This window comes from Falco biarmicus, chromosome 4 (assembly GCF_023638135.1).
Source record: "Falco biarmicus isolate bFalBia1 chromosome 4, bFalBia1.pri, whole genome shotgun sequence".
In the NCBI taxonomy this organism is placed as follows: Eukaryota; Metazoa; Chordata; class Aves; order Falconiformes; family Falconidae; genus Falco; species Falco biarmicus.
Window position 1 is genome coordinate 102,859,927 of NC_079291.1, and position 26,927 is coordinate 102,886,853.

The window sequence follows — 26,927 nt, forward strand, 5'->3', positions numbered from 1 at the left end:
CTCTGCAGACCGGATGCCAGCAGTTCTGTATCCTCCATTTTTTCTGAATTCTTAGAACCAATAGATTTCTCTTCACTGGTGCACACAACAATGTGATAGCATTTTAGAATTGATTAGATGTGTCATTTAAAGCTTAGTGCATTCTCTGATTAGATATAATGCAACATGTTGAGTGCAAGGCTTTGCAAGCATGGTCAGTCATGCAGGTAGGCATCTGCATTACTTTTGTTTAGCTTAGAATTTGGCTTCAAGATCACTCCAGGGTTGGGTTGGGGTTATTTTGAGTTTCATTTATCAAGTAATGTAGCAGAGAATGTGACCCCATTTCTACTGCAGTGTCAAAAAGTGTTGATGACCATCTGCCTATTTAAGTTAATTTAAAAATGCACTAATATGTTAGTGTTTAAATAAGCAGATGAATGTTTCCTGGGGAACGATGTGGTTCTACAGTTTAAATGCTTTGTTTTCAGAATGGGCATTCAAACACACAACCTAGACAACAAAATTATGGAAACATAAGCCTGCTTATGTAATTGAAATGTAACTCTCAGTATTAACAACAAAAATTTATATTTCCTTGTATATTTGTGTGAAATTGGGAAATTTTAATATGATGCCAATTCATAAGCTGTTGATTTAACAAGGTTTCTGCAGCTGATGTCTCTTAGGACTGTTACAGATTTCCTCAATTTCCTCTCTAGATCATGTCCCTTAGTTTAGATGTTGAACTCCATTCCCTGCTTTTAAGTGTAGTAACTACTGTATCAGACTTACTAATTTAAAAACTTGAGACACTTAAGAACAAGTCCTGCTTTAATAGATTAATACTTTATAGTTCACTGGTGAAAAGATGTTAAGCAGTCATGATTAGACAATACTAACTTTTCTTTAGTTCATTATTTGGTAACGTTAATATAACATGGATGTTGCTTAATTAAAACTGCAACATTTAAAGGGTGTTTAATAAGGACCAGATGTCTTTTCTAGCAGATCAGTCTAAAGATGATGAAACAAAGCTTTGATGTGAACCTGCCTACTTAATTCTGCTCAGAGGCTGAATTTTACCTGTAAATTTAGCATGGTTTTTTTTAGAAGCAAACAAGGTAAGGGGAGTGGGAAGTATTACTAGAGAATTGTTAAGCTTGAATACCATTTTTAGTTTTTAAAAGTAAAACTATATTTTATTTTTAAAGTGTATTGCTTTGGTTTTATGTGTACTGCTACCAGTATAATGAAGTGTATTTGAAATACAATTTTTTCTGAAACTTTAGGCAAATGCTGATGTTTCTATACCACGTGTTGTTTTTACATTTCAAAATGTACATCACGCATAAATACATCACACCTAAAAAAACCACATTAAAGTTATATCAAATACTTGGGTGTTTTATTTGTTTTTTCCTTCTCCCTGTATTAATTCTGAAAAATTATTTTATGGAAGTGCAAGTTACAGTGACTTAAAACAAGGAAGTATGGCTAGATCAGTGCATATTAAGTAGTTAATTTCAGATTATGGTAATGTGAGACTTTCTTTAAGGATCAAAATTTAAATGCAAATTTGAAAAAGGATTTTATCCTTTTATCCATGTAGTATTTTGCAATTGTTACATTTTCCAGCTATTTTTGTCTCTTCGAGCTCTCCTCAATAGGAGTCACCCATATCGACATCCAGAACTTCTACATGATTTTCTCATGAAGACTTGAGCGAGATATTTACTTACTAAAATAGTGAATACAGGCTTATGGCAGTAATGGATAGACCCATTTCTGTAGTTTTACTGCAGTATTTAACAGAAACATATATATTATCACTCTGATTATCCAAAATTCTTCCAGTCAAGCCAGGGTATAGATGTGTATTTTAACATGATTGAACCTGTTGTACTTAATACATTTTACTTTCAACATCATATCTAAAGACATCATTTCTGGATTTTAAAAAAGTATCGCTGACCTCCATGGATTGGAGAAGATGCCCCTTATCAAATGGGTGTACTGGTATAAAACAAGCAGATGTAATTTTTGGAAGTGAGTCAAACTGTGTAGACAGTGATTAAGGAACCGAGGAAAGTACGGTTAAGAAGTATTTCTTATTAAACTTCAGTGGCTGTCCAGTTTTCTCTAGATCTGTGTATACCAAGTGTTCTATCTTAAAAATTACTTCTTGTTTGCCACCAAAACTCAGAAAGCTATCAGTACACATAATAAATATGTAAATTTTTAATACTGTATTTTCCAAAGTTCATACTTCATCATTTCAGATTCTTAACTGGCTTTGGTTTTAGCCTATCATCAGTGTTTTCACATCTGGCTTAAAAACACTTTGAACACAGACTTTCTTGGTTGGTCATGTGTCTTGGTAAGGGCCTGAGTTATGTTTTTGAAAAGGGCTTGGGGTAACCAGCGTCACAGTGAAGGTGCATCTGACGACTCTGATTCGGTGTTTTTTGTGAAGTCTTCTAGTAACACCAGCTTTGAGTGGGCCTCTTACAAATTGCTTCAGTTGCCACCCAAGCTCTGAAGGCAAGCTGAGACCTGGTGTGTTAACCTCTCTGTTCATGGGGCCTGTCCTGTTTGGTGGTATCAAATACCCCTGGGAGATACTGTCCCAAATGCACTGTTCCTTGGCTGAAAAACAGCAGGGGGCTTCTGGTCACTTTGCGGTGTGACAGCAATGAAGAATGTGATTCTCAGGAAACTAACTTACTGTGATTTAATAGTACCTCAGAGAAATTGTTGGAAGTGAGTTTAGCCAGAGCCCATCTAGTAGAATGAGCACTAAAAAATGAAATACTTAGGACAAGGCAAGGTGGAGCAGGTGTCAGCCCAGCAGCAACTGTCAGTTGTACCTGTGCAGGGTTTGACTAAATTCTCATCCCTGCCCAAAGTACAGTCTTTAGACTTTTGAACAGAACCAAGCTGGAGGCAGAAGAGATTGAAATGGCACGGGGAAGGGGGGAGCTTGTCATGGTAAAAACAGAACAAGATGAGGCTCAGCTGATCATCTTGGAATAAGTTCTAGAGCAGGTTGCGTGGCCAGGTCAACTAGAGGATGTTCTAAGAACAAATTTCAGCTATTAGTTTTGAAACAAACCCCAACAAACCCAACACATGTAAAGAACTCGCAGAGGAAGCATCATAGAAGCAAATTCCAGACCAAGATAAGGAAAACTGCAGATTAACAAGAAGGTTTTTGTGTTAATGACAATGTTTTAAAATATAAGCAATAGTACACAGAAGCCACATGCACAAGTTGTGTCATTATTCTAGTCCTCCTGTCACCTCTCTCCAATGTATGGATAGATTCCAAGAGCAAGAGGAAAATCAGATGTGCAGGTAGGGATTTGTTCTTTCAGAGTTTGACTTGAATGTTTATAATTAAAGCTTAGAGTAGAGGTTTAGTAAGTGTCAGCATGTGTTTCAGGAGATACTGTATTCTTTGGAATTCTGTCTCACTTGAAGGCTGTTACAGAGTTATATCACTATTGACTCCAGAGAATTGTTCCAGACATCCTGGTTGATTATTCCTTGTGCTGATAATGGTGCAGAAGCCCCATTGGTATGCCAGAATACTGCCTCTTGGTACTCTGTTCTTGGTGCATCATTCAGGTAGTAAGGGGATAGCAAAAGGAAGCTAATTTTGTGGCTAGAAAGTGTCTGCATCCTAGTTTGGTATCCCGTTCAATGGTCACCCACATTTTTCTGCATCTCTTGGCTGTTGATGAAGATTTTTCACACAACTGAAACTGAAAATGCTGTGTTAGATTCTAGTAAAGGACACGTAAGTGGCTGTTCTTGTACTTTTTAGATCCCTTCCATTCTTTGGTAGGCTCTTTAGATACTAGGTGATGAATGTCTTCAAACAAGTGGGTGAATTCCTTCTGTTGGCTTAGGAAAGTAGTTTTCTGCTCCTGCCAGAGCTATCCAGGACATGAAACTGGTCTGTTCCTCCTTCAGCCTGAGTTAAACAATCCAAAGGAACCCTAGGTGAGTTCCATAATCTATAATGTTCAGGTCAAAAGAACTATGTATGAAATCCTTTTCTTAGTATGTTATCAATTATTAGGGCTGGAATCATGGCTAGCTAGCAAAATCTCTTGAATAGGTTTATGCAGAGATTTAATAAGGAGTACAACAAGGTTAAGTATCAGCCTGCAGGTGTGTGTGACACAGAATGTAGAAGACGGGGATTTCTTTCTTTTAGATGACCAAATTTCATTTCACTGTAGGACGCTGTACCTCTGAAAAGCCATCAATACCTTTTAGAAGAGGGCCATGCACTTCTAGGGCAGGTAGGAAGAAAAAGACTGATAGCTCACCTATGCATGAAAAACAGATTGTTTCTGGCTACAAGGCTACAAGACAAGTGAGTAACATTTTCAATAAAGCGTCAAAATCTATCTGTACTTCGTAAATGGGTATTGAACATACAGAATACCTGTCATAGTCATCTATTAAATGCACGTTACAATCTTTCTTCATGTTACCTCGTAAGTTTAAAGCTGTAGGTGCATGAGCAGCCTTTATTTTTCGTACTCTTACGGATTTGCTCTTGGGCTGCTATGCAGCAAGACAGTAGATCTGGTTTTGAGGCACATCACTCATGCTGCTTATTCTAATGTGCCCAAATAGACATGAGAGGTAGCTTTGTCCTAGGCGATTTCATGCTAGATCAGGTATTGTATCTCCTCTTGCAGGCCTGAAAGCATAAGGTCTGCAATGTATGTTTGGTTTAGTTTGACAGAATGAGAATTCTGTGTCTGTGACTGATCTGAATCAAATTTGTAGAGCTTGGTGATCTGACATTGTGCAGAGGTGGCTGTGAAATGCTGACCTCTGTGTTGACAGATGCACCTTCTTGTTGGCAGCATGGAGCCTTCAAGTCAGCGGTCTTTTGAGTCTGTACCTGGCCTTTTCCTTTACAAATGCTGTGCAGCACGTACCGTGTCGCAGTAACGCAGAGGTCATTGTAATGTCTTCAAGGGAAACGCTGTGCAAATGTGTTCTTCTGTTTGCTGTAACCTTTGTATTCTGATGGTCTAACATGGAAAGTACAAGCTCCTGTGCTGGAACCCTGCGTTCACACAAGCTGTAAGGGACAGATGAGGAGATGCAAAGTTCAAAGGGCTCCAACCTAATGTGCGTACCAGCTCATAAGTTGCTACAAATCGTGGGTGTTGATACTAATAACTGGACAATATCAACTTAAATCTTGAGGTACTGACTATGTGGAGGAGGTGGTAAGACACACAGTTCTGCTTGGAACTGCACATTCTCTGCTTAAGTGTTTCCAAAGAATGGATTTCTATCGATCAATCTATATGATTTTCTTACCTCACGAAATTGTATATAATAACCATTTCTGTGCCCACTGTAATGTGGCAGTGCTGGATTTCCCTCGTGGTTGGTGGGCAGGCTTGGATTTTAATTTCTGACCTTCCTGATGTTCTTCACTCTTGTATCAGTGGGAGGGACTAGATATTTCTGATCTTACTTCTGACTACATTCAAATCCAACCAAGCAATCAATGACTTCTCTGACTTTTTTTGTGTACGGCTGTGGGAAAATTCCTGGTTGGCTGGCTATGAATTAATGAAAATCCTTAGAATGCTTCACTAATGATAGCTCCCGTGGCTTTAAAAATGCTATTCCCTTTTTTAATTTGAGGGAGGTCACAGAGGTTTACAGAAACTAAGAAAAGAAAACTTAACATCTGGTTGTGCTCTCCTGATGACTGCTTTTGTGTGAAGAAAAGTTATGGCATTTCCTCAGCATCAAACACATTCAAGGTGATCCTTTCTAAGAACTTTTTGCAAGAATACTTCTCACTCAAACTGTGATCGCTAATTAATTTTGCTTTGTATTTTCAAATGGAGGATTTTAGTCCTCCATGGGAATCCCAAACTCATAATATTGTCACTTAAAATACGCCCTGCCTTTATAAAAGAAACTTACTTTCTTGAGTTTTTAAGGTTTTGGAACTCAAAGATTGAAACAAGCCATTTGGTTAGATTCTGGGATTCAGGAAAGGAAATGTTTTTCTGTGTTTGCATGTCCATAGTGAAGTTCAGTTTCATTTATTTGCATATAAAGTTCCAAAGAGTAATCTGATTTGTACAAGTCCCCTTTTTATGATTGTAATTTTACAGGCTAAAATAGAATTATTTTATTTTTTTTAAGTAACGCTGGTTAAAATTATATGTTAAGTTAGTTTAGCTAATAGGAACTCATAATAGGAGAATGTTTAGGTCCAAACAGTAAATCTTTTCAATTGTTAAAATAGAAGCTATCAGCTGCTCAGTTAAACATATGTATTCCAGGTGTGACTGGCCTGGAATCAGAGAACATAAAAAAATACAACTTCAGAGACTTTTAATAGTCACATTCTTTTTATTTTAGACAATGATTTAAACAAACTACATGCAGGCATCTATTTGTCATCTACTTGTGGAAACAACACTCCAATCTGTTTTCCTTTTAAACGTAGAATACTAATGGTTTTGTTGAGTGGTTTTGTTTTTGTTGTTTGTTGGGTTTTTCTCTTGTTTAAAGAGCTAAAATTCTACCTGTTAAAATCAGCGTCAAAACTTTGACTTCCCTTTTGATGGAATTTTGTCTTTTATACCTCAGTAGGCTTGGCGCTTTGGTATTACCTAGCACTAAAAACAGCTGGGACTGACAGCGGTGCAAAAGCTGGTACTTTGCAAACTTGAAAAACAAGCTTCTTATCCGGCTGCTTCTTTGTGCATATGGGAACGTTTCTACCCTCTAAACCCGGGTGCAGGTTCAGAACACAGTTTATTTCCACAGTAACACCCCATGTGAGGAGTTTTTGGGTGCATCTTGTTAGCGCAGGGCAGTGCTGCAGATGGTCAGACTAACGGAGCCAGTGAGCTGAACACCAGAAGTAAGGTAACAGTGGTGGTGGGACATCGTGCTTGTGTTCTTGGCTGACCCAAAGCAGAGCAGTTGCTAGTGTGGCAATTTCTGATGCTTCGGCTTTCTTGTTAATAGCTATCTTCAATCTCAGCGCTGTGTAGGTATGCCCTGGAACAACCCATATGGTGTGTTACAGACCAAGTAGGGCACTGTAAGGTTACATCTTAGTTTATGACATAGTCATACTTTACAAATAGGACCCCAGGGATAGATTTTTTAATTTTTTTTTTTATTATTTTGGGTACAGCTGCCCAGACAATGAAGAATTCCATCCCTTTCCCCTGTCTGAGCTACTCAGGTGCCAGTCTGTATCTTCTGAAAGCCCTTGCTTTGCACTGCTTCATGTTCCTCCAGTTTCTACAGGGATCAATGTTATCTCTCTGTCTGGGCTTGTCCCTAATTACAGGCAGTAGTAACAAAATGAGGATGGAAGTTGGAACTGGGAAGTTGTGCAATTTACTCAGAACATAAAGACTACTCTGTCTGGATGAGCTTTAAATACAGTGTGGGAAGGAGGCATTGCTGAATCGCAGACTTTTTAGCAAAGTTTTCAAGCTTCTGCTGGGTTTTGCCTTGAAGTCTTAGAGATACGGGCTGTAAATGTGTGATTTAAGCTTCACCCTGTAAGTGTGAGCAGATCTTTGGAAGCTTGGAGCGGGATTCTGAAAAGGAGTGGAGTGCCCTAACTCCTATTAACTTTCAATGGGATTTGTTCTCTTTTGTGGCTTAGGTTGTAGTTACATTTTATATTGACTCAGCAGTGAAGCTGGTTAGTGAAACTTTCACTCCCATATACTTCCTCCCACTTTAGTGCTGCTGCTTGCCCTTCCCTCCCCACCTGTTTTGGTGCACCTGTTTGTGAGCTGCTTTGTAAATCACATAATTAAAACAGTTTAAACTGAAAGTGTCCCTTCTTTTTTTATTTTTTTTTTCTTCCCCTTCTCACAACTGGGGTCATTTCAATGACATGGATAAAATGAGGTCCCCATGCAGTTATGCTAAGTATTTGTTCAGGAGTAGTGAAGTACAACGTGAAAAAAGAGCCAAGGACTAGGCAGGGGAGTTGGGAAATCCATAAGCTAATTTTGTGATATTCCATGTAACTATTCAGATACTTTTAAAATTCCCACCCTTGAGGTTTGTTAATTTAGATACCTTTAAAAAAGTACCTCGTCAAAAGAGTTTGAGGTTAGTATACTGAGCTTATACGAAACTTTAAAGTTGAAATTATACAAGATTTTTCATGCGAGCATTTTTTAAACGGTGAATTTTTCATAAGCAAGAAGATGATGACGTTTCAGAAATCACTTCAGCGTCTGTAGACACGCAGCCAGCGCTGTGGTGGAACACGGAGAGCACGGTAAGGCTATACAGCCCTTCCTGCCAGGAAATGAAGGGTAGCGTATCCATTTGTAACCCGAGGAGTGGAGTTTGCTATACAGCCTATAGTTTGGGAATGGAATTTGGGCAGAATTACCACTAAAATTACAGAATGACCCACTAGGTCTTACAGAACTCTATATCTTATCTTGCTCTGATGAAGCATCTCCCATTAGTACAGTATCTATGAACAAACTTGACAATTATGGAGTACAGTTAAGGATTATTCCCCATTATAAAGAGCTCTGATTTTATTTACTGCATCAGAATTTTATCTGAAGCCTCCTGATACTGTACTGCTTCACAAGATATGTATTAACAGCCCCAAAAGAAGAAAGGGCCAGATGTACACCCTGATGCTTTTGTAATACTATCTCGTTTTGCTTTTGTATAATATAAAATAATTAGCTAAGATGCTTTTCAAAGAAAATCAGTAACACGATCTATTTCAAAATAGTTATGCCTTTGCTTTATTGTTTACATTTTTCCAGCAAATTATGTTGGTGGTGTTTAATAATAATAATTGTCTTTACCTTAGCTTACCTTCTGACAGGAGTAATATGTCAACAACAAAAAAAGTTAGAATAAAAAAAGACAAAGCAAACACCTAACACAGCTTGACCCATAACAGGTGAAAAGTTATTATTCCATGCTTCTTCAGAACATCGGTGGAAACAAAACCTTTATCTTTTATTCATTAGTTAGGAATAATGCAAGTTGGGATAGCTTCGGTTTCTCCATATAGTTGCATTTGTGAGAGTAATTCACTAATCATGCCATTCACTTTTGGGGTTCTCTTTCAATAAGGACCACTAGCCGTGAAATGTCATGCAGAGGTTTGGAAATGGGGCATTCAGCTCACTAAAGAATGAGTTGCAAGGGCAGAACTTGCTTTTTATTACATTCTGGCAGTAAATGTAGGAATCAAAGCCACAAAATAAGTGATAGAATAACACCCAGTATCATCTAACCGTGCTGATAGATATGAATGACTGTTGTTCAGTGTAGCCACGTTACATTTGGTATATATTTTTAAGGCATTGTTAGATTCCATTCAACCGCAGAAGTTAGCCATATGTAAACTCCAGTAGTTTATTTGCATGCTTCTATGCGGAAAGTTCATATGTAGTTTTAAGTACAATTCCCCACCTCGCCCCAGTATGGTTAGGTTTTGTTACAGTGGAGAAAAGTATTGTTTCTGTGTTTATATTTTACAATCACATCCAAGTGTATTCCTATTGTTAGTTATCATTTATATTGGAAGTGAAACTTGCTGTTTGGATCTACTTCTTGATTTGCTACAATAATGTAATTTTATTGTAAGAGATGAAGGTTTAAACTGATAAGAGTTTTATATTCTGTATTGTATTTATCTTCCTGTTCAGTGTTTTAGGATTAGCTATTTATATATTCAGTTTCTTTGCTAAAAGGAAGTCAAGTAAAAGTTTGAAATACAGGTTCAGTTTAACTTTTTGATCTGTGTATTTAAATGTTGCTTATTATGTTGCGGTTCTGGCTTCTTAAATAAGATGATTGCTAGAAGGAAACTTGTTCATGGTATTAACTTTCTGTTTAGAGACGTTTTTGTTAAAGTGATTGTTTTCTATGGAAAAAGATCAGTGTGTGTAGCTCTTTAAAAATAAGAGGTTAAAGAATTACTGTAAATGTTTTTTCAAGTATTTTTGAATTCAAAAGATTTTTTTTTATAATTTGATCAAAGTCGCATAACCTGTGGCTCTGTTTTTGTTACACATACGGATGGTCTGTGGATAACATTACATTTTTTCAGCATGAAACTGAACACTTCAAATCCCTAAAGCAGTCTCAAATTTATGGTTAATAAAAGAATTTATTGTACTGGATGTCATCTGTTATATCACTCTGGGAACAGAAACTGGCAGTGAGTGGACAGGAAATATTTCCATTTCAAATCGCTTCAATCTTACGGTCTAGGGTGAAAGTGTCTGATTTCAGAGAAATCACTGTGAGTATCGATGTAATAGAAGCATTTTATTAAAGAGTATAGTATTTTTCAAATATTTCTTTTAGCTTTGTAGTATTTTGTGTAAAGATACTAATATTATTCATGTCTCGTACTTTCAGTATCGATCCCTTAACCTTTTCAAGGCAGAAGGAATAGTAGTAATATATTTTCAGATAAATACCTATATATACCAAATGAACAACCATTTGAATTATTGTACGATGCCCAGACTGCTTCAAAGCCTGACCTTTGTATTTGTAATTGATTGTTTTTTTTAAGTGTGATACGATGATTATGTTCTTCCAGCTTAATGGATTTCTTCAAGTTGTCTCCTTTTCAAAAGTGTTACAAAGTGAGATCCGTGGATTGTGACTTTATTAATGGACACTTCAAGCATTCAAATTGAAGTTTCTGTGTATTTTTCATATGTTAAGTAGTACTTGAACAGCTTCATTTTAAAGTATTTAAAGCATTTAAAATAATTATTTATTTTAAATGGATATGTTTATCTAAGGGACATTTTAACCAGGGGGAAGAAAGTTTTATGTTATCTTCAGCATGTTTTAACAACCTGACGTATTCCATTTTTAATTTTCATACTGTTGTGCATTAATATGTGATTGTAAAGTTTGGTACCAGTTGTGCGCTTCCTTCTTTAAAAGATAGGTAGTGGGGTGGAAGTGGTAAATTTTTTTTTATAGGTACTCTGAGGCTGATTAAAATTCATTAAATGAAAGATAGGAGGTGTTGGTTTAAGTTTTTTGGTGTAAAACAGCCTATATGGCACAATATTGAGGAAAATTATGTAATAAAAGCATATAGGAAGGAAATAGTATCATGTAGTGGCCGTGTGAACACCAATTGATAATTTTCATTTGAGTTCTTTCTCTTTAATTCTGTTTTATTTTATGATTTGTCTAAGAGGTGGAAGGAAAAAGGAATTCATGGTAGAGTTCAAAAGGAAATAATAAAGACCTAGTATGACTGCCTTCCTTCTGTGGGTGTGTATACTATGGTGTGACATGGGTGTATTTGTAAATAGAGAAATCAGTTCTGAAGGTTTTTATTCATTATTTTACAGAACACTGGTAAGCAGTGAATTTGATGTGTTTCATGCCTTGGAGGATCTGGGCTGGAGTACTGAAGATCATCAGATTAGGCAGAGATTAAATAGGGTTCAGATAATACTTGCTGTATTTGTTTGATTGGTTTCTGTCCAATCATGGTAAAATTATTACACAAATCTAACTGTTTACTTAAAAATAAGAGAAAGTTAATATACCTTGTGGCTAAAATCAGAGCAGACGATTATTTTACCTGACTTGACACCCTGTTTCTGCTCCATTGTAATTCAGTATCTTGAACATCACCTTGTGGAAAGCTCAGGGTATTGCCCCTCTAAATGTGACCTTTGTTCATCCTTAAATGTTGCACATAGTAACTTTGTAAGGGTTTTTTCCCTAAGCCTCAGTAGATTATAATTGAGGTTTCAAATCATTCTTATCAAATTTATATCAGCACTTATCACCAGTTACACTGATTATACTATTAAAATAACTTAACCTCACACCTTACTACTAATCAAAACAACTCAGGCAAATAATCCACGAATTTTAATGTGGCAAACTGGGCGTCTGTTTTCTTTTATACTCAGCCTTAGCTCCTGTATATCAACTCTGCATTGAGTTATTTATTTAGGTGTATGGGATTTTTTCTGCTTGTGTTCCTGCAAAGCTGAAAAACAAGCCTTAATAGGGTCAAGATTTATAACTTAACTTAGGCAGTTTGGAAAAGTTTTATTATCTGAGATGTAGACTAAAAAAATAATCAATTAAATCTGTGTGTAAAGCCCAAGCACTCCTCTTTTAAAGAGAGGAAGGATTAAAACTATGGATTTATTGTAAAACTTGTTAATTACTATGAATATCATCAAAGGACATGAACTCAAATCTGCATCTTATTATGCTGTGTGGTGTGTGTATGTACACAGCGTCAAAGGGTGTCCTTGCTCCGAGTACTTTGCTATCTGAAATTATTTCATAGAAAACTGGAGGAAAGGAAATTGTTATCCTATTTTACATGGCCAAGGCAAAAAACTTATTAAATGACTTCCTCAAAGTTATCGATACAGGGTATGGATAAGACAGGAGATGAATGTGTGTTTCCCCAGTCTCTGAGCAGGGAGAAGTCGCATGATGACTCTGTTTAAAATGCAATGCAACAGGTGTATTTTCTGTTTATTTTTTAATGGTCAGTGCTTCATAAGGTGTTTCACAGAGAATTAGGTGAGAAGGAATTGAGGATGTTTTTGGTTTGGTTTGGTTTGGTTTTTTTCCCCAGTCTTAAGGCTTCAGGATTGTCACTGTCCTCCTTACATGTATAAGTAACACCATGGGAACATACTGGTCTCTGACTGGACATTGTAAAATATGCCACGGTAATAATCAGTTACAGTCTCACATGCTGGCACCTAGCCTAGCCTGAGCTTTCCGGTGTTACCACAATAGAAATGCTATGCAAGAAAACAAGTCTTTGCTGATTCTGGCCCCCCCCCCCCCCCCCCCCCCCTTGAACAGCTTACATGTTTGATGTAGTATTCTAAAATGATTTTTTTATTTCTGGAAATTTTAGCAAGGTAGGTGAAATTACAGTTTAGGATACCCTCTCTTCAGGTTCCCTTCAGTTGTTAAGGGTTTGGTGTGGAATGAGTCTGGATCTTATTGATGCTACTTCTGTAGAAACCAGAGGAATTTTTTCAGAGCAGCACAGCCATGGTATTTTTCCTGAGGCTAAATGCACTTTGTACCATCCCAGCATCTTGTCAGGGTAGGCGGTGAGAGAGCAGACCCATATACCAAACCTGCACGTCTACATCAGGCATTTGATTTTAGGTTTCCTGTTATTTTTCCCAAGGCGGGATTTCCTGTTGTTATTTATTAGTGTGTATGGAGGTTTATTGTTTAAAAGAAAGCCGCTTTGACTGAAAACTTAAATGTTACAGATTTTCTTCACCATAGTTTTTTTTTTTAAATTGGATAATCCGATTTTAACCAATAATACAAGAACAAAAAGTGCTCCAAGTTTCTAGGAACTGGCTAAGAGCAATCCTTCATGGAAAAGATTGAGAACAAATATATTGCAAGAGCTTAAATAGTAATTAAGCAAATGGCATCAATAAAGTACGTTAAAGCCTAAGCAGGCTGTGGTACAGGTTGTGTCAGTGTTTTAGCAGTTATCACATTTCTTGTCAAGTAGCGTATTAATTAGTATGAAAATGGCAGTTCTGAACTAGCCATGTACCGTATGGATAGAATGTGTGACCTTTGCTTTGGCCTACTTTCAAAAGCAGTTAGTATGAAATACTTAGGAAAAATGCATCTTTTAAACTGTTCTACTTGTTCAAGTGTATTATAAAGTGTGATATCCATAGTGTATGACTTTTATGAACGGAAACTGAATGCAGTCAGACTGGAGTTTCAATACTACTTAAAACATTAAATCTCTATTTTTAAAATTGTATTTAGGTTCCCTTTTTTAGTAGTTAAAAACCTCATGGGACTTGATAGCACATGATGCCTAAGGAGTTTGCCAGGAAAAACGCACACATTTTCGTGGTATTATTTTTTCCAACAGTAAGATTTAGTAATACTTAATGCTTTTCAAATCCAAGTACTGAAGAGAGATGAGCATACAGGAATATTTGAATGTGTTGTGTCTTCTCTTCATCCTTTTTTCATTGTGAAAACCTCAACAATCTTGATGGCAGAAGCTATTCCGTTTAAAGAGATGGCTGAACAGCACGATTAGGGACAAAATACGTGGATTTGTAGAGTGAAAAAACTCTAGGAGAAGAAAATCAGCCTTGATGATCAGGTAAATTCTGAGGTAAACTTTACTCAAGACTGGCAGTTTTCAGAATCATTCTCAAGAATGCCTCCTCAGAAAGCTGCATTTTGGATGGTTTTATTTATATATATTTATTCCTGGCATTGATCATCATTTGGTGGAGCTTTTCCTACTTAAATGGCTGTTAAGTGGGGAAGCTCCAGTTTGCTTGCAGAGAGGGGCCAGTATAGTTGGAATATTTGACTTCTGTTTCTTCCAGGTATCCTTCAGGTGAACCAGAAGTATGTGTGTAGCTTTGTGTCTATTTCTGATACATTCCAAATGGAGGGTTTTTTGGCTGCAAATATGATGGCTGTACTCCACAGAGGATAACCAGGAGTGTATAAATTCCCTGGCAGCCGAAGCTTTAAATCTGCAGCCACCAAATGTGTCTGCCTGTGTCTCTGAAGTTCAACCATGTGGATCATCAGTACACAGCAAGCACTGGAGCTTCTAATCCTTACCACTGATTGTATTGCTGCTTAAGCTGTGGGAGTAATTTTCATCTTCTCTGTGGACCAGGACTAGGCGGAGGCTCTAAGAATAAATTTATTTGCTAAAAATGCATAGTTTGGCAGTAATAATCTCTGTTTGCATGCTTGTTTGGGGGACATGGAAGTAACAATGGGTAGCAGTGAAGGAACCAAAGCCCGTACCTTTAACACGAAGGAAAGGCAGCGTAACTGAGACTTGTTGTTTCTAACTCTGCAGGAAGTCAGTTTATGCAGCTTGTCCATTAACTTGGTGAAAAGAAGAAAGGGAGGAATACTGGATTGCTTCCTAGGGGCAGATTCAGAGGGGGAAGGTAATTTATTTTATTAGCATAGTTGATGTGCGAGAACTCTCACTTTTGACCAAAAAGTATTTTTAGTCATTGTGTTTAACATCATGGTCCCTCCATTTTTGGTTGTTTGTGGTCCCCACTATGTCCATCTGTGTCCCGTCTCCCGTGTGTCCCCTTCCCCTAATTAAAAACATCTGATATAGTTGTCATACCAGTCTGTCATGAAACTATAGCGATCTGCCCTTCACTTTTGCTTAGGGGATTGTACAACATGGGTGTATATGAAATAAAGGTGGTGCTTTTGGCATTGTATTGAACTGAATGCTGAAGGCAGGTACCTTTGCATTGCTGCTGTTTAAAGTCCATGCTGCTCGTTTCCTGAGCCTTTTTAAGTTATGTAGCTCACAAGGGTGGTAACTACAGGAATAGATGCTTGTGTCATTTCTAAGAAAGTTGGTTTTTTACTTCATCTCCTGCAAAAACAAGATTCATGTGAGGTATTAAAAATACTGTTGGGGGAATGGCGAAAGATTCTTTAAAGCTAAAACATGGGAATTTGGCAAGCAAGTAATTGATTGTTCCTAGAGTTGAACCATACTGCTTACGAATTCTGAGTTTTAGAATCTTATGGGTGAGTACAATTGTGTGTTTCTAAATCCCTAAGAATAGGTTTTTATGTCCAAAATAATTGCATTACTTCAAAGGGAAGGATTAAGATGGAACAATCCCAACTCCTATCTACTTTAAAAGTTTTATGAGTTCTGTGGCACTCTAATCAGTAAAGTGGACTTATTACTAAATTACCTTGCCTCCATATCCTCCAGAACCAAAACTTCTGTCTATTTATATGTATGTAGGTCCTACACAACCAATGTGCGTTGGATTTCTTTATAGTTGTTAGCACCTGTGAATATGTAATACTTTCTTAGATGTACCTCTGTGTTTCATTTGTGTAAGTAAGAATTAAAATTTTCTAAGAATACACATTTCATATTTTCCAGCTGCAAAGCTCTTAAAGAATTTCAGTGACTTTCAAATAATACAGGAGAAGGTTTAGGACTGGGAGGAGACATTGTGTGAATACACACAAACCTAAATAGATGTGCTATGTCAAATCTCTCACATTCCAGCCTTTATGTGATGTTCTGCTTTAGATTTCCTTGTCAGCAGCTGTTCTTACAATTTGCAGAAGTTACAAATTGGATAAACTCACTCTGTACTGCAGATGGAGTATCTCCAGTCTGTTTGCTCTGTTTGTTTGCAGTATCCCCAACAATGCAGTAGATGTCAGATTAGAATTTTTCAAGTAGAAGAGTTATGAATAAAGCAGTTAATCCACTTTTGATGACAGTTTCCTTTGGAATTGTTTGGGGTTTTTTGTGTGCACTTTGGCATTAGATTGAGAAGTAAAGAGCAAAAATCCCACCCTGAAATAGTCATAATTGTGAATTGTGTTCTGGATGAAGCTTAAAACTGAACCTACAAAGTCAATCCTAGTTACTTCTACAGATTTTCTGTTTCTTTGGATGAAACCTGGGATCAAACAAAGAGCTCGTGCTGGGAGTTTCCAGTCTGAAAGGTAGGAATCTGGCAGCAGAATGTTATTAGTGACAATTTGGAAATAAGTTCCTTTAGTTGTGTTCTGGGTGCCATTGCATATGCTCAGCTTTGAAGGAGAAAATTTTTTTTGGGATCTGGGTGGCTTGGAAGTACTTGCTGATTTAGGAGAAACAGCAAACATTTATGCACACCAAGTCTTGAAAGATAAAGTTTGTAACTCTGAAGTATTGTTCTTTGCTTTCCTTTTCCCCTGATGTTCTCTCCTTAGAAAGCTACATCATTGCTAATATGGTAAGCAAAGTGAATGAATGAACATACCTGTATATATTACATACATATTAATGTATATAATATTATATCCATTGTTCTTTCATGCTTCAGTCACCTCTTGAAACCTTTTCTTGATTGTCTTCTAACTCTCTTTGAACAGCTCTTGGGGGAGAAATACTATACCTCTCAGTGTGCAAACATGCGGAGCCATAAGCTAAGTGGACAGTCAATTAAATGAATGAAAATCTATTGTTTATTTGTTTCCTAGACAGGTTAGTTCAGAAATGTTTGGGCGTAAACTAAAATTCAGTGCTTACGCATTTGTTCCTTTAGGTGTGAGGGACCCTGTAGGCTTACTGAGGTTGTGGATAACTTCTCACCATAGGAAGAAATATATTCTTTAATTTGAGTGGAGCAATGAGCTAGCTTGTAGATTTTATAGTCTACTGTGTTGTATGTTAAGCAGTAAGCATCTGAACAGGCTTCATCGATTTCTCCTCCGTTATTTCAGATATGAGTTACTCTATTTGTGGTTTATAGCACAAGTCGGTGTTTCTCAAACTAATTTGTCGTGGGTCCCTCTTAAAAAAACAACTTTCCCATTTGCACCCCGCTTTCTTCCCAGTCACAATCACAGTTCATGCACCTGTCTTGGCATTGCTTTTTTCTCCCCCCTCCCCTTCCCAAACACGTCTTTTCTCCCAACTCTCCTGCCAAGGGTCATGTCCCACAGTTAAGAGAACACTGGTTTAACTACAGACTTTTGGCTTTTGTCCAAATATGCTTAGACTAACACATTTCAGTAATATTTGTGGGAAATGTGCATTGTTTGAAGATATTTATTGTCTTGATTTTCTGGGGGCTTTTTGGTTTGGTGTTTTGGTTTTTTTTAGAAGGCTTTTAATTTACCAAACCTTATTCACACAAAGTTGGAAAAAATATATGTGACAGGGCAAACCAGAAAACTTCTTAGGCAGACTTGCAAATTGTGTGAGAGAAATAAGAGCTGGTGCCCTTTTGCTGCCATGATTTGCTGCATTGAATTTATGGGTTTGACTCAGAGATTTACGATTTTCATGGGAGGCGGCAAACAGTATAGATTAAACTTGCTTCTATTGTTGTTAAATTGTGGCTTTAAGAACTGTCTGTTCCTTAAAGTAAACCAGTGGACGTAATGTTCAGTGAACAGCTGCGGGGAGCCATGTTACATACTCAAGACTCGTGCTGTAAATACCTTTTTTAGTATTTCTTCCTTACAATGACTTCTTACTTCTCTGTCAGACTGACTGATGTGTAACGTAACCTTCCAAGTGGCCTTTTCAAAATAGAAACTAAAATAGCCAGGAAAGAGACGTAAAGGCATTTCTGCTGTTGGGTTTTTTGTTTGTTTGGTTGGGGTTTTTTTAGGTATGATACACTGCAATTTGTGATCTTCAATCAGCATGTTTCAACCCAAAAATCCTAAAAGCCCCCCCCCATGAAGCTAGCTGGGATACAAGTATACATGCATATGTGTAGGCACCACCTCGTTCTCCGACAGGATTTAAGTCAGCAGCTGTTCAGTTCAGTATCCTTTCATGATAGGAGGAACTTGAGCAAACCGTATCTAGTTGAAATGGCAGAATAATTTGTTCAGACAAAGTGTAATTACCCACGTGGGAAGTCAACCATAAAACCATGGATAATACAATTTTCTGAAAAATTAGATATTTAATGATCACAAAAGGTCAGGACAATTCTTATACAAATGGAGTATTAGTTCCTTATGTTTGGTTTAGGAAAATAAGTATTACGTGTTACTCCTGAAATAAAGTTTCGTCTCCCAGATTGTTACCTAAAGTAGCTTCACGCACACACACCCCGCTCCCCCCGAACACACACACACAGGCTCTGGGCCATCCACTCCTGGTTTTGCATTTTTTACTTTTTAGAGGGTTTTGACTGTTGGGCATGTTAGCACATTTTTTTACAAAGGCTAATACGGATGCTTCATACAAGTCACTGTGGCTTAAATTGGGATAAGCTGTATTCTGGGAGATGGAGAAGGAATATGTTAAATGTAAACACGCCCGGCAGTTTTAAACAAAGAGGGGTGTATTGTGCCTGCCTCAGGTCACCAGGCGCCTACTGCCCGGAAGGCTGAGCTGTGCTGGGAAAGTCAAACCATTAAGTATGTTCACATGGAACAAGGGTTCTTCAAGTTCAGAGAAAGGGCCTGATTGACCTATCGGACAACCTGATACCCTGTCTGAAAGGGACAGTTGTGTAAAAGTAACATCGCTAACACCTGGAGGTTGACCATTGAATTTTCATAAGCAACACAGAAGAAAAACTGGGATCTTTGAACATGACAGGTTGTTCTTGACAAGGATGTGTGATGGAAGAACCAGCTAACCAGTTTGTATAAAAAGAGGATAATCAGGAGGTTTGGGTCTGTCACTACAAGAAGTACATTGAGGTGCTGGGGCGTGTCCAACGAAGGGCAACGAAATTGGTGAAGGGTCTAGGGCACAAGTCTTGTGAGAAGCAGCTGAGGGAACTGGGGTTGTTTTGGCTTGGAGAAAAGGAGTCTCGGGGGGACCTTATTGTTCTCTACAAGTACTTGAAAAGAGACTGTAGTCAGGTGGAGGTCGGTCTTTTCTCTCAAGTAGTAAGCAATAAGACAAGAGGAATGGCCTCAAGTTGCACCAGGAGGGGTTTAGATCAGATATTAGGAAAAATTTCTTCACTGAAAAGGTTGTCAAGCACTAAAACAGGCTGCCCAGGAAAATGGTTGAGTCGCTATCCCTGGAGGTGTTTAAAAGATGTGTAGATGTGGCACCAGGGGACATGGTTTAGCAGTGGACTTGGCGGTGCTAGGTTCAAGTTTGGACTCTTTCTTAAAGGTCTATTCCAATTTAAATGATTCTGTGAGGTTCCTTCATGCGTGAAAATGATGGTTTTCTTTGCCTCCCCAATATGTAGTTTATAATGAAGTAAAAAAAGTTCTTTACATTTCGTATCTGAGGCCAAATTCACGATGCAGTGCTCTGAAGACGCATTCAGCTTCTCTGTGGCTGACCTTGTGGTCAGTGGCTCTAAAGACGAAGCAGTGAAACAGTAAATAACTAATAACAAAGAACCAGCCAAAATCTAGTAAATTCTTGTAAATCATGTTTTTACATAAGAAAAACCACTAAAAGATGCCAACTTATTAAAGAAGTAGTGTTCTGAAGAATCTAGATAGCCTTTTCAAATACAAAATAGGCACTGAGAAGCCTGTGACTCCTTGAATTCACTTTTATTAAAACTTAACATGTCAGTGACACTGGAGAAGTTTTTATAACGTTATTCCCATAATTTGTGTGTTGGAAGAAGGGTTCGCTGGAGTCAAGAAGACGCTCAATATGAGTTATGCATCTTGCTCAACTTTATTAGTTTCTAACACTACTTATATAGAACTGATACACGTGCATATTCGTAAAGCAGAAATATAATTGGTTAGTAGTCTCTAAACGCGCGCGGTTCTCACACCCCTAATTATCATGACTAAAATAAGCATTCTATCCATGTAGCTAATTGTGTTGCTGTGCTTCAGCCTTGTAGTTTGTTCCTCCCTATATTCCCGTACCGCTCCCTATCTCTCTTGGCCCTGCACCTGCTTGCCCAGCAGCTGTATCTTGTTACAGCCACGGCCTGTTGGCACAACATAATTACTCGGTCTCAGGATTCAAGAATAGCTCAAGGCTACCTTTCTTGTTATCTTCAGCACAGCAACTTCAGCACAATTCTAATTGCAGGCCTATTCTAATACCAGGCCTGGATTGTGCAGATCTTCAGAGATTCTCAGGCCACGCTTCTGCAGCCGTTCTTCTACATTTGTGCATACAGCGCAGGAACATATGTATATATACAGGCAAATCTGAACAAAATTTATGGTTGGAATTGTCAGTTACACCAAGGATTTAATAGTGACAGTGCAAACCCATGCACCCAGGGTTTGGAATTCATCCTGCAGTCAATGGAGTACGCATCAGTTAAATAGCAAACATTAGCATGGATTATGTATTTTGTTATATCCTGTTGGAAGCAATCCAAATGCAAGCATATAAACAGTACAGATAATTCATCTTTTTACTGATGTCTGTAGAAACAGAAAATATTTTAACTTGCTTGAAAGCATCAAGAAAGCTTTAAAATGAAAAGAGCGGATATCAAGTATAAAGCTTTTGGTTTACTGAGCAATGAGTATGATAAACATTGATTATTCATCTTGACTTAGAGTTCAAAAACAATTGTCCCTTCAGTTTGCCTCATGGGAGCATGAAATTAGGACCGTGTGTGTGTTGATTAACAACATACGGAAGATGAATCATGATTGCTGTTTTGGTCTGGTGCACAAGGCTATGCTTGAGGCGTAGTGATTTCCTACCTCCTTTACCAGATCTCTGTAATTAGTGCTAGTATCTCTGTTTCCTGGTATTGATGTTCAAGTGCCTGCCTGACAGTGCCTATTCACAAGCATAAATTGCCTTTATTGAATGAGTGTTTGCTCAACAGAAGTTGAATGTTGGAGTGTATTTCAATATTACTTGTAATTCATAGGACAATTCTGAAATCACCAATGCCAACTCTGGCAGGAATTGTCAAATTCCAGATATAAAAAATAGATGTTACCTTCAGGTACGAAACAGCGTATGCTCTAGGTTAAGAGGGAAAAGTTCAACAATAAAAAGTTAAGCAGATTTTTTTATTTCTTTCCATTGTATTTATTTTACACCTCTGATGGCAGAAATTCATCAAATATAACTTTTCTTGGAGGCATAATTAGTTCCAGTGGTTAAAAATTTCATTTAAGCTAATTTTCTGGAAATGTAATCCTAACTTCGTTCCTTTCTGGCCTAGTAATGGTTAGAAATAGTTGTCATAAATGCATTTAATTAATAAGTTGTTACCATAAATGACAGCTAGGTATTATAAAAATATAAACAAACAAAAATGCAGGTTAACTTCATGTAATAGTCTTTGCCTTTTATTTATAGTTGTGCTCTTTCATGTTGAAAGATGGATATTTATATAAAATGAAAAGCCTCTACATGCCTTGAACATCCAAATGAGTTACTCATTCTTTGGGAGATGATGTGTATTAGTGTTATTCAGAACTGTGCTGATTTAAGATATCTTAGGATTGTAAACGTAACTATTTGAGCTGTTCATGTGGAGCGAGGAACAGATCCAACACTGATCTCTGTGATTTGAGGTATGTGATATGTGATAGAAATTCTAGCTTGCTTGCCCAGTATAGATGCAGGATTTGGATCTTGGGTTATCATGTTTCCTGTACAGTTCTGTGCTTTGAGCTCACATAATTGGTGTTTTAATGTTGTGTATAACACCCCCCTAGCCCCCACTTCTTGATAAATAATTTTTCATTTAATCTGTGTGCATTTCAACTTTGATTATCTGTTTAAAGATCAGTGGTCTATAGTTCTTCATAAAAGATGTTTTGGCTGTTTTCTTTCCTATATATTCTTCCTCAGTCAATGTGTATAGAAGTATGTGGACCAAAGGGATGTTGTAGACAAAGCTCCAGGCGACGAAGACTTGCTTTCTTTTCTAGTCAAGTTCAGAATAAATTAAAAGCTGCATGTAAATTAAACAAATGTTAGTGGTTAATTAACTAAGAATGTAGAGCCCAAAGGCCGTAACATTAGTATTTATAGTTTTAAAGGAAGATGCTCTAAACAAGTTGTCTTAGCTATAAGCCGTTTCAATAGCACAATTACTTTATGGCTTAAAACCAAGGGAATGCTTCCTGGAAGAATATATTGTTGCACTCACAGCTGTAAGTACTGGGAGGATTAATGCCACAGTTTAATACAATTAAATTGTCTGACTAGCTTACATGTTTTAACCTATAACTAATATAAATATCCAGTTCAACACTTTTAAGGTGACCCTAATTTCCTCGCAAAGTACTGCAGCCTATTTACATCTTTTATAGACTTGTGAGGAAAATTTTACAACCAGTAAGTCTCATGTGCTGCTTAAGTTCAGCAGGGTTTGGCTTATGTTAATTTACTTTTTGCATCTAAGTTATTAATGACTGTGGTATATTGATTTATGCTTTTACTGTTACATATTTTGTGATGTCACCATAATGCCTTTAATTCAATTAAAGGTGCTGTGAAAAGCATTGGTATATTGCATTTTTGTTAATATAGGATATAAAAGATCCTATCTAATGAATTGAAATACTTTTGCTATTTTTCTTCAGGATTTGGTGAAATTTATGTCTGTCTTTCAAAACTTCAACTCTGGAACACAAAAGTAGATGGCTAATGATTAATTTGATGGTTTATCTCCCTGTAGAAATATGAAGTCAATACTTTCTTTTTTCATCATTCTTTAATCAAACACATGTCTTTGTTTTTCTGTAGTAGAAAGTTAAATGACATTTTGTGTAGTTTAAGAGAAACCAAAAATGAGTCAGAATAGAACAGGTATTAATAGAAAAGTTAAGACTGAAAAAAAATGACACCTTCCTGTTTCAGGAAACCTTTTTGTATACCAGCTTGTTTAATGCCAGACTAAATCTAAGTTAAACAAATGAAAAGCCAACGTAAAAGAAAGTGAGATTACGAATTTAACTTTGAACAATATTATCAAGACCTGATTTGCTTTCATGCTTTATGTAGTGTGTTGCTTGCTTTTTTTTTTTTTAAAGTAACTTAACTCATACCTTGTTTTTCTTTCTAAATACCTCTGTCTGACTTAAGTGACACAGTGAATGTTTATGCATAATCCTGAGGACAGCTAATTACTGTTGAAGTCCACTTCTACTATTAACTTCTGCCTTTTACATTGTAGCAGTAAACCTGGACACAATTCTATGTAAATGGATGGTATTTTTTTTAAAGATAATGGTAAATACGATGTTTGCCTTTCAGGGAATGCTGTTGCTCCATAAGACTCAGTGTTCAGGTTTTCAATGTGTCCAGTGAGGGTGATACTACATTTTGTGTTTCAAAAACAATTTCAGTGCTTTCTGAAGGGTAAGGTATTGCATCTCTGAAGCCCAAAGTTTTTTTCTATAAGCGTAGAAGAGACAGCAGACTCCTCAGCCTTCATGTGCATCTGGATTCCTCCCTGGGAGAGCAATGGAATAGTTATTCTGTTGGTCCTCAGTCTCTGTGACACTCAGCAAGGATGGCAGTATCTGCTTTAATAGTATTTGATACTGGGAAAGGGTGTCTGTTGTAGCATAGTGGATTTCTACAACGTGCTCTTGTACTGGAAAAGTTGCGGGTTGTAATTAGCTGAACTATTCCAGTTGGAAATCTACTGTTGAAGTTTTTCTCCTTCAACTATTTGTTGATTTTTAGACAATAATCAATGGGAAGATTGAAATTTAAATTCTCAGTCTGTGTTTTTGTCTAATTAAGTTATTATCAGCAATGATTTCTTTAAAATATTTATAATACATGTTAAAATGTTTGGGGCATCTATATGGGGGCCTCTAACAAAAAAAAACCCCACCAACATAAAAGTAACCCAGTGCATAAACCATGTAAGACTCAAAAGGACATGGAAATACAAATTCCACAAGAATGATATCAGGCACAGAAACATAAGTTACATGCAAATATATCTGTATAAAATAATTTAATGAAGGATAGATGTGTGCACATACCTAGACACTGGACTTTTGATACTCGCTCTGTAGGAAGTTTCTGTCATGACCTTTCAGGCACCCTGGTGAACCAGGCCAGAGGTTTTGTGTCCTGACTTATCATACCTCAGTTTATGTTAAGCTTTGAGTTCTGTGTAGTTCTTCTTAGCATTGAATAATAGTAGACTTAGGAGAAAAAGTTGACTTGATTATAGATGAATTCTGAGTGTGCTGAAAACTTGGTGGGTTTGTTTGCCCAATTAACAAATAGCTAATAGTCTTTCAGGCACCTGTTCCGAGGTAGTTAATGAGATGAGGAGTGTCTGGGAGGTGATGAGTGCTCTTAAATCAGTTGTACTGTTTTGCTCCTACCTTTAATTTCTGAAAGTGACCTTCTCTGAGAAAATACACTGATGTGCTATGACCACAGCGCTTAGCAGTGACATTCTTTCTTCTTTCGGTTTGAACTTCTGGTATTCTTTTTCATGACTGTGGAATTTAAATCGGCTGTTTCAGACTGACATTCTCTCTGACTCTTCTCTTGCATTGTGGTTGCCCTGGAGAACCCACTTTGATTTGTCATTAAGCCTTGATTAAAGGTATGATTTTTGTATGGGCATGATTAACCTAGATGGTAGAAGTTGAGAGCGTCACATAACTGCCTTTCGAAAATAAGCTTCCCTGATTCATATCCGTGGGACAAGTCATACTACTTAAGTCAGAATTTCATGTCTTCATGCAAATATTATATTCAGTTCTGTTTCTCTTTGTTTTCACTTCTTTGAGTATTACATTTGGAAAGTTGATGACAGGTGAGTGTGCATGCAGGTGTGTGCAACCTGTTCTGTCACTGCCTGTGTTCAGATTGTTGCATGGTGTGCCCAAACAGAAGAAAAAAAAAAACAAGTTCTGTCATCCTCCCGCAAGTATTTACACAATGAAAATCTACCTAAGTTCCAAGTAGCTTGCTTTATTAAAATCATTTTCTTGATATTTCTCTACAGGGGCTGTCATCAGTCACGAAGAACAATGGATTACTCAATATCACCTTTAAATATGACAGTAAGTTGAAAATTTGCACTACGCTCACAAAAATGAAGGACTCCGTCACAGTTGTATATGTAGTAATGTGTTGCTTAAAAATGCCTGTAAGAATAGCATGAGCTCTTTAGTATTGACAGAATTTTAAAAAACAGATTTGTTTCTGCTGGGTTTGGTGGGTCTTCTCCTTCCTATGATTCACTGAAAATAATTTTGTAATACGTAGTAGTTTCACTTTGATTGGCCTACAGCGTGTGCCCAGTATTTGGCTTGAAAATTATAGAGAATTATGTTAATTCTGTGAAAGAGCACAGTCATTGAAATATTCACTACACACGAAGTCATAACAAAGGATTATTTCAAGCTTTATACATCATTTCTCTGATGTGTAATTTTTTGGGGGGAAATGGTGTAAAGTGTGTCTCCAGGTAGAAAACCTGTAGTTTGTATACAGACACATAAAAATGTGTTTTTGCAAGGCTTAATATTGAAGATGAATGTTGAAGGTGAATAGCATCTCTTATTTACTTGAAGTAGTTGGAACTTTTCATTGGCTACAGTGTTAAAGGAACAGGTTAGTGGAAAACTGCAGTCTACATTTTCAGTGCAGACAGGTGGTTTTAGTACTGTAGCAGATGTGGTATGTTTTGCGGTGAAACTAAGAAGAAAGTTATCTCTAGCATCACAACATTAACAAGCAGGTTGCAGCAATAATACTTCAGACCTCTTCAAATGTCTGCTAAATGGCTGTTTCTTACCGTTTTCATTTTTTAAAGGTTTTTGTCATCTGTGTTGTCTAGTCAGTAAAGTATGACTGTTGGCTACATCGAGAATTTATACTTATTTGGGCAGTTAGTAGCCGTCATCCATATAAACTCAATGTAGAGTCAAGAAAAGGTCCTAATTTATAGCAGTAACGTTTGTACTACTGCCAGTGCAGGTCACAGGTTAGGGTTTTTTTCCTACCTAAAGAGATTACCTTGGATGGCTAATGTGAGTAAAATTTCTTCATTGAGAGCATGTATCAGGAAACCTAACAGTGCTTTTGTTTAATTTTGATAATCCTTTTGTTCCTCATTTTTATGTTAATTTCTGAATTTGCAATTTTAAACTGTGATTTTTTAAATCTAATTTTATGTTAATATTTAAAATGAGCAAAACATATCAGATTGTACAGGAGGTAAGTGGTTGCTGTAAGAGAATTACAATTTTTTTTTTCTTATCCACATAAAGAAAAACAGGAAATAATATCAGTCAGAACAGAGATCCCAACATTTAATTAACACAATGGAGTCTGTTTCAGTCCCAGTATCTGTCATGTTTTTTCCATTAATTCTGGCACCAGGAACTATGTTTAACCAATGGCAAGTGTGAATTCAAAATTCTGCTGGCACTGTATGCATCCTAGACAAAGGAGTTATTTGAGTTCTGCA

The 26,927-nt window shown here is 37.1% G+C and overlaps 1 protein-coding gene across 1 annotated transcript in view; it reads left to right on the forward strand.

The window, feature by feature from the left end:
* The window catches only part of IL17RD (interleukin 17 receptor D), a 50,666-nt gene that overhangs the window by 4,076 nt on the left and 19,663 nt on the right, over window positions 1-26,927 (forward strand). The window contains exon 2 of the mRNA XM_056338171.1: window positions 25,458-25,515. Coding sequence (XP_056194146.1) covers window positions 25,458-25,515 — 58 coding nt within the window. The remainder of the gene's footprint in view (window positions 1-25,457; window positions 25,516-26,927) is intronic.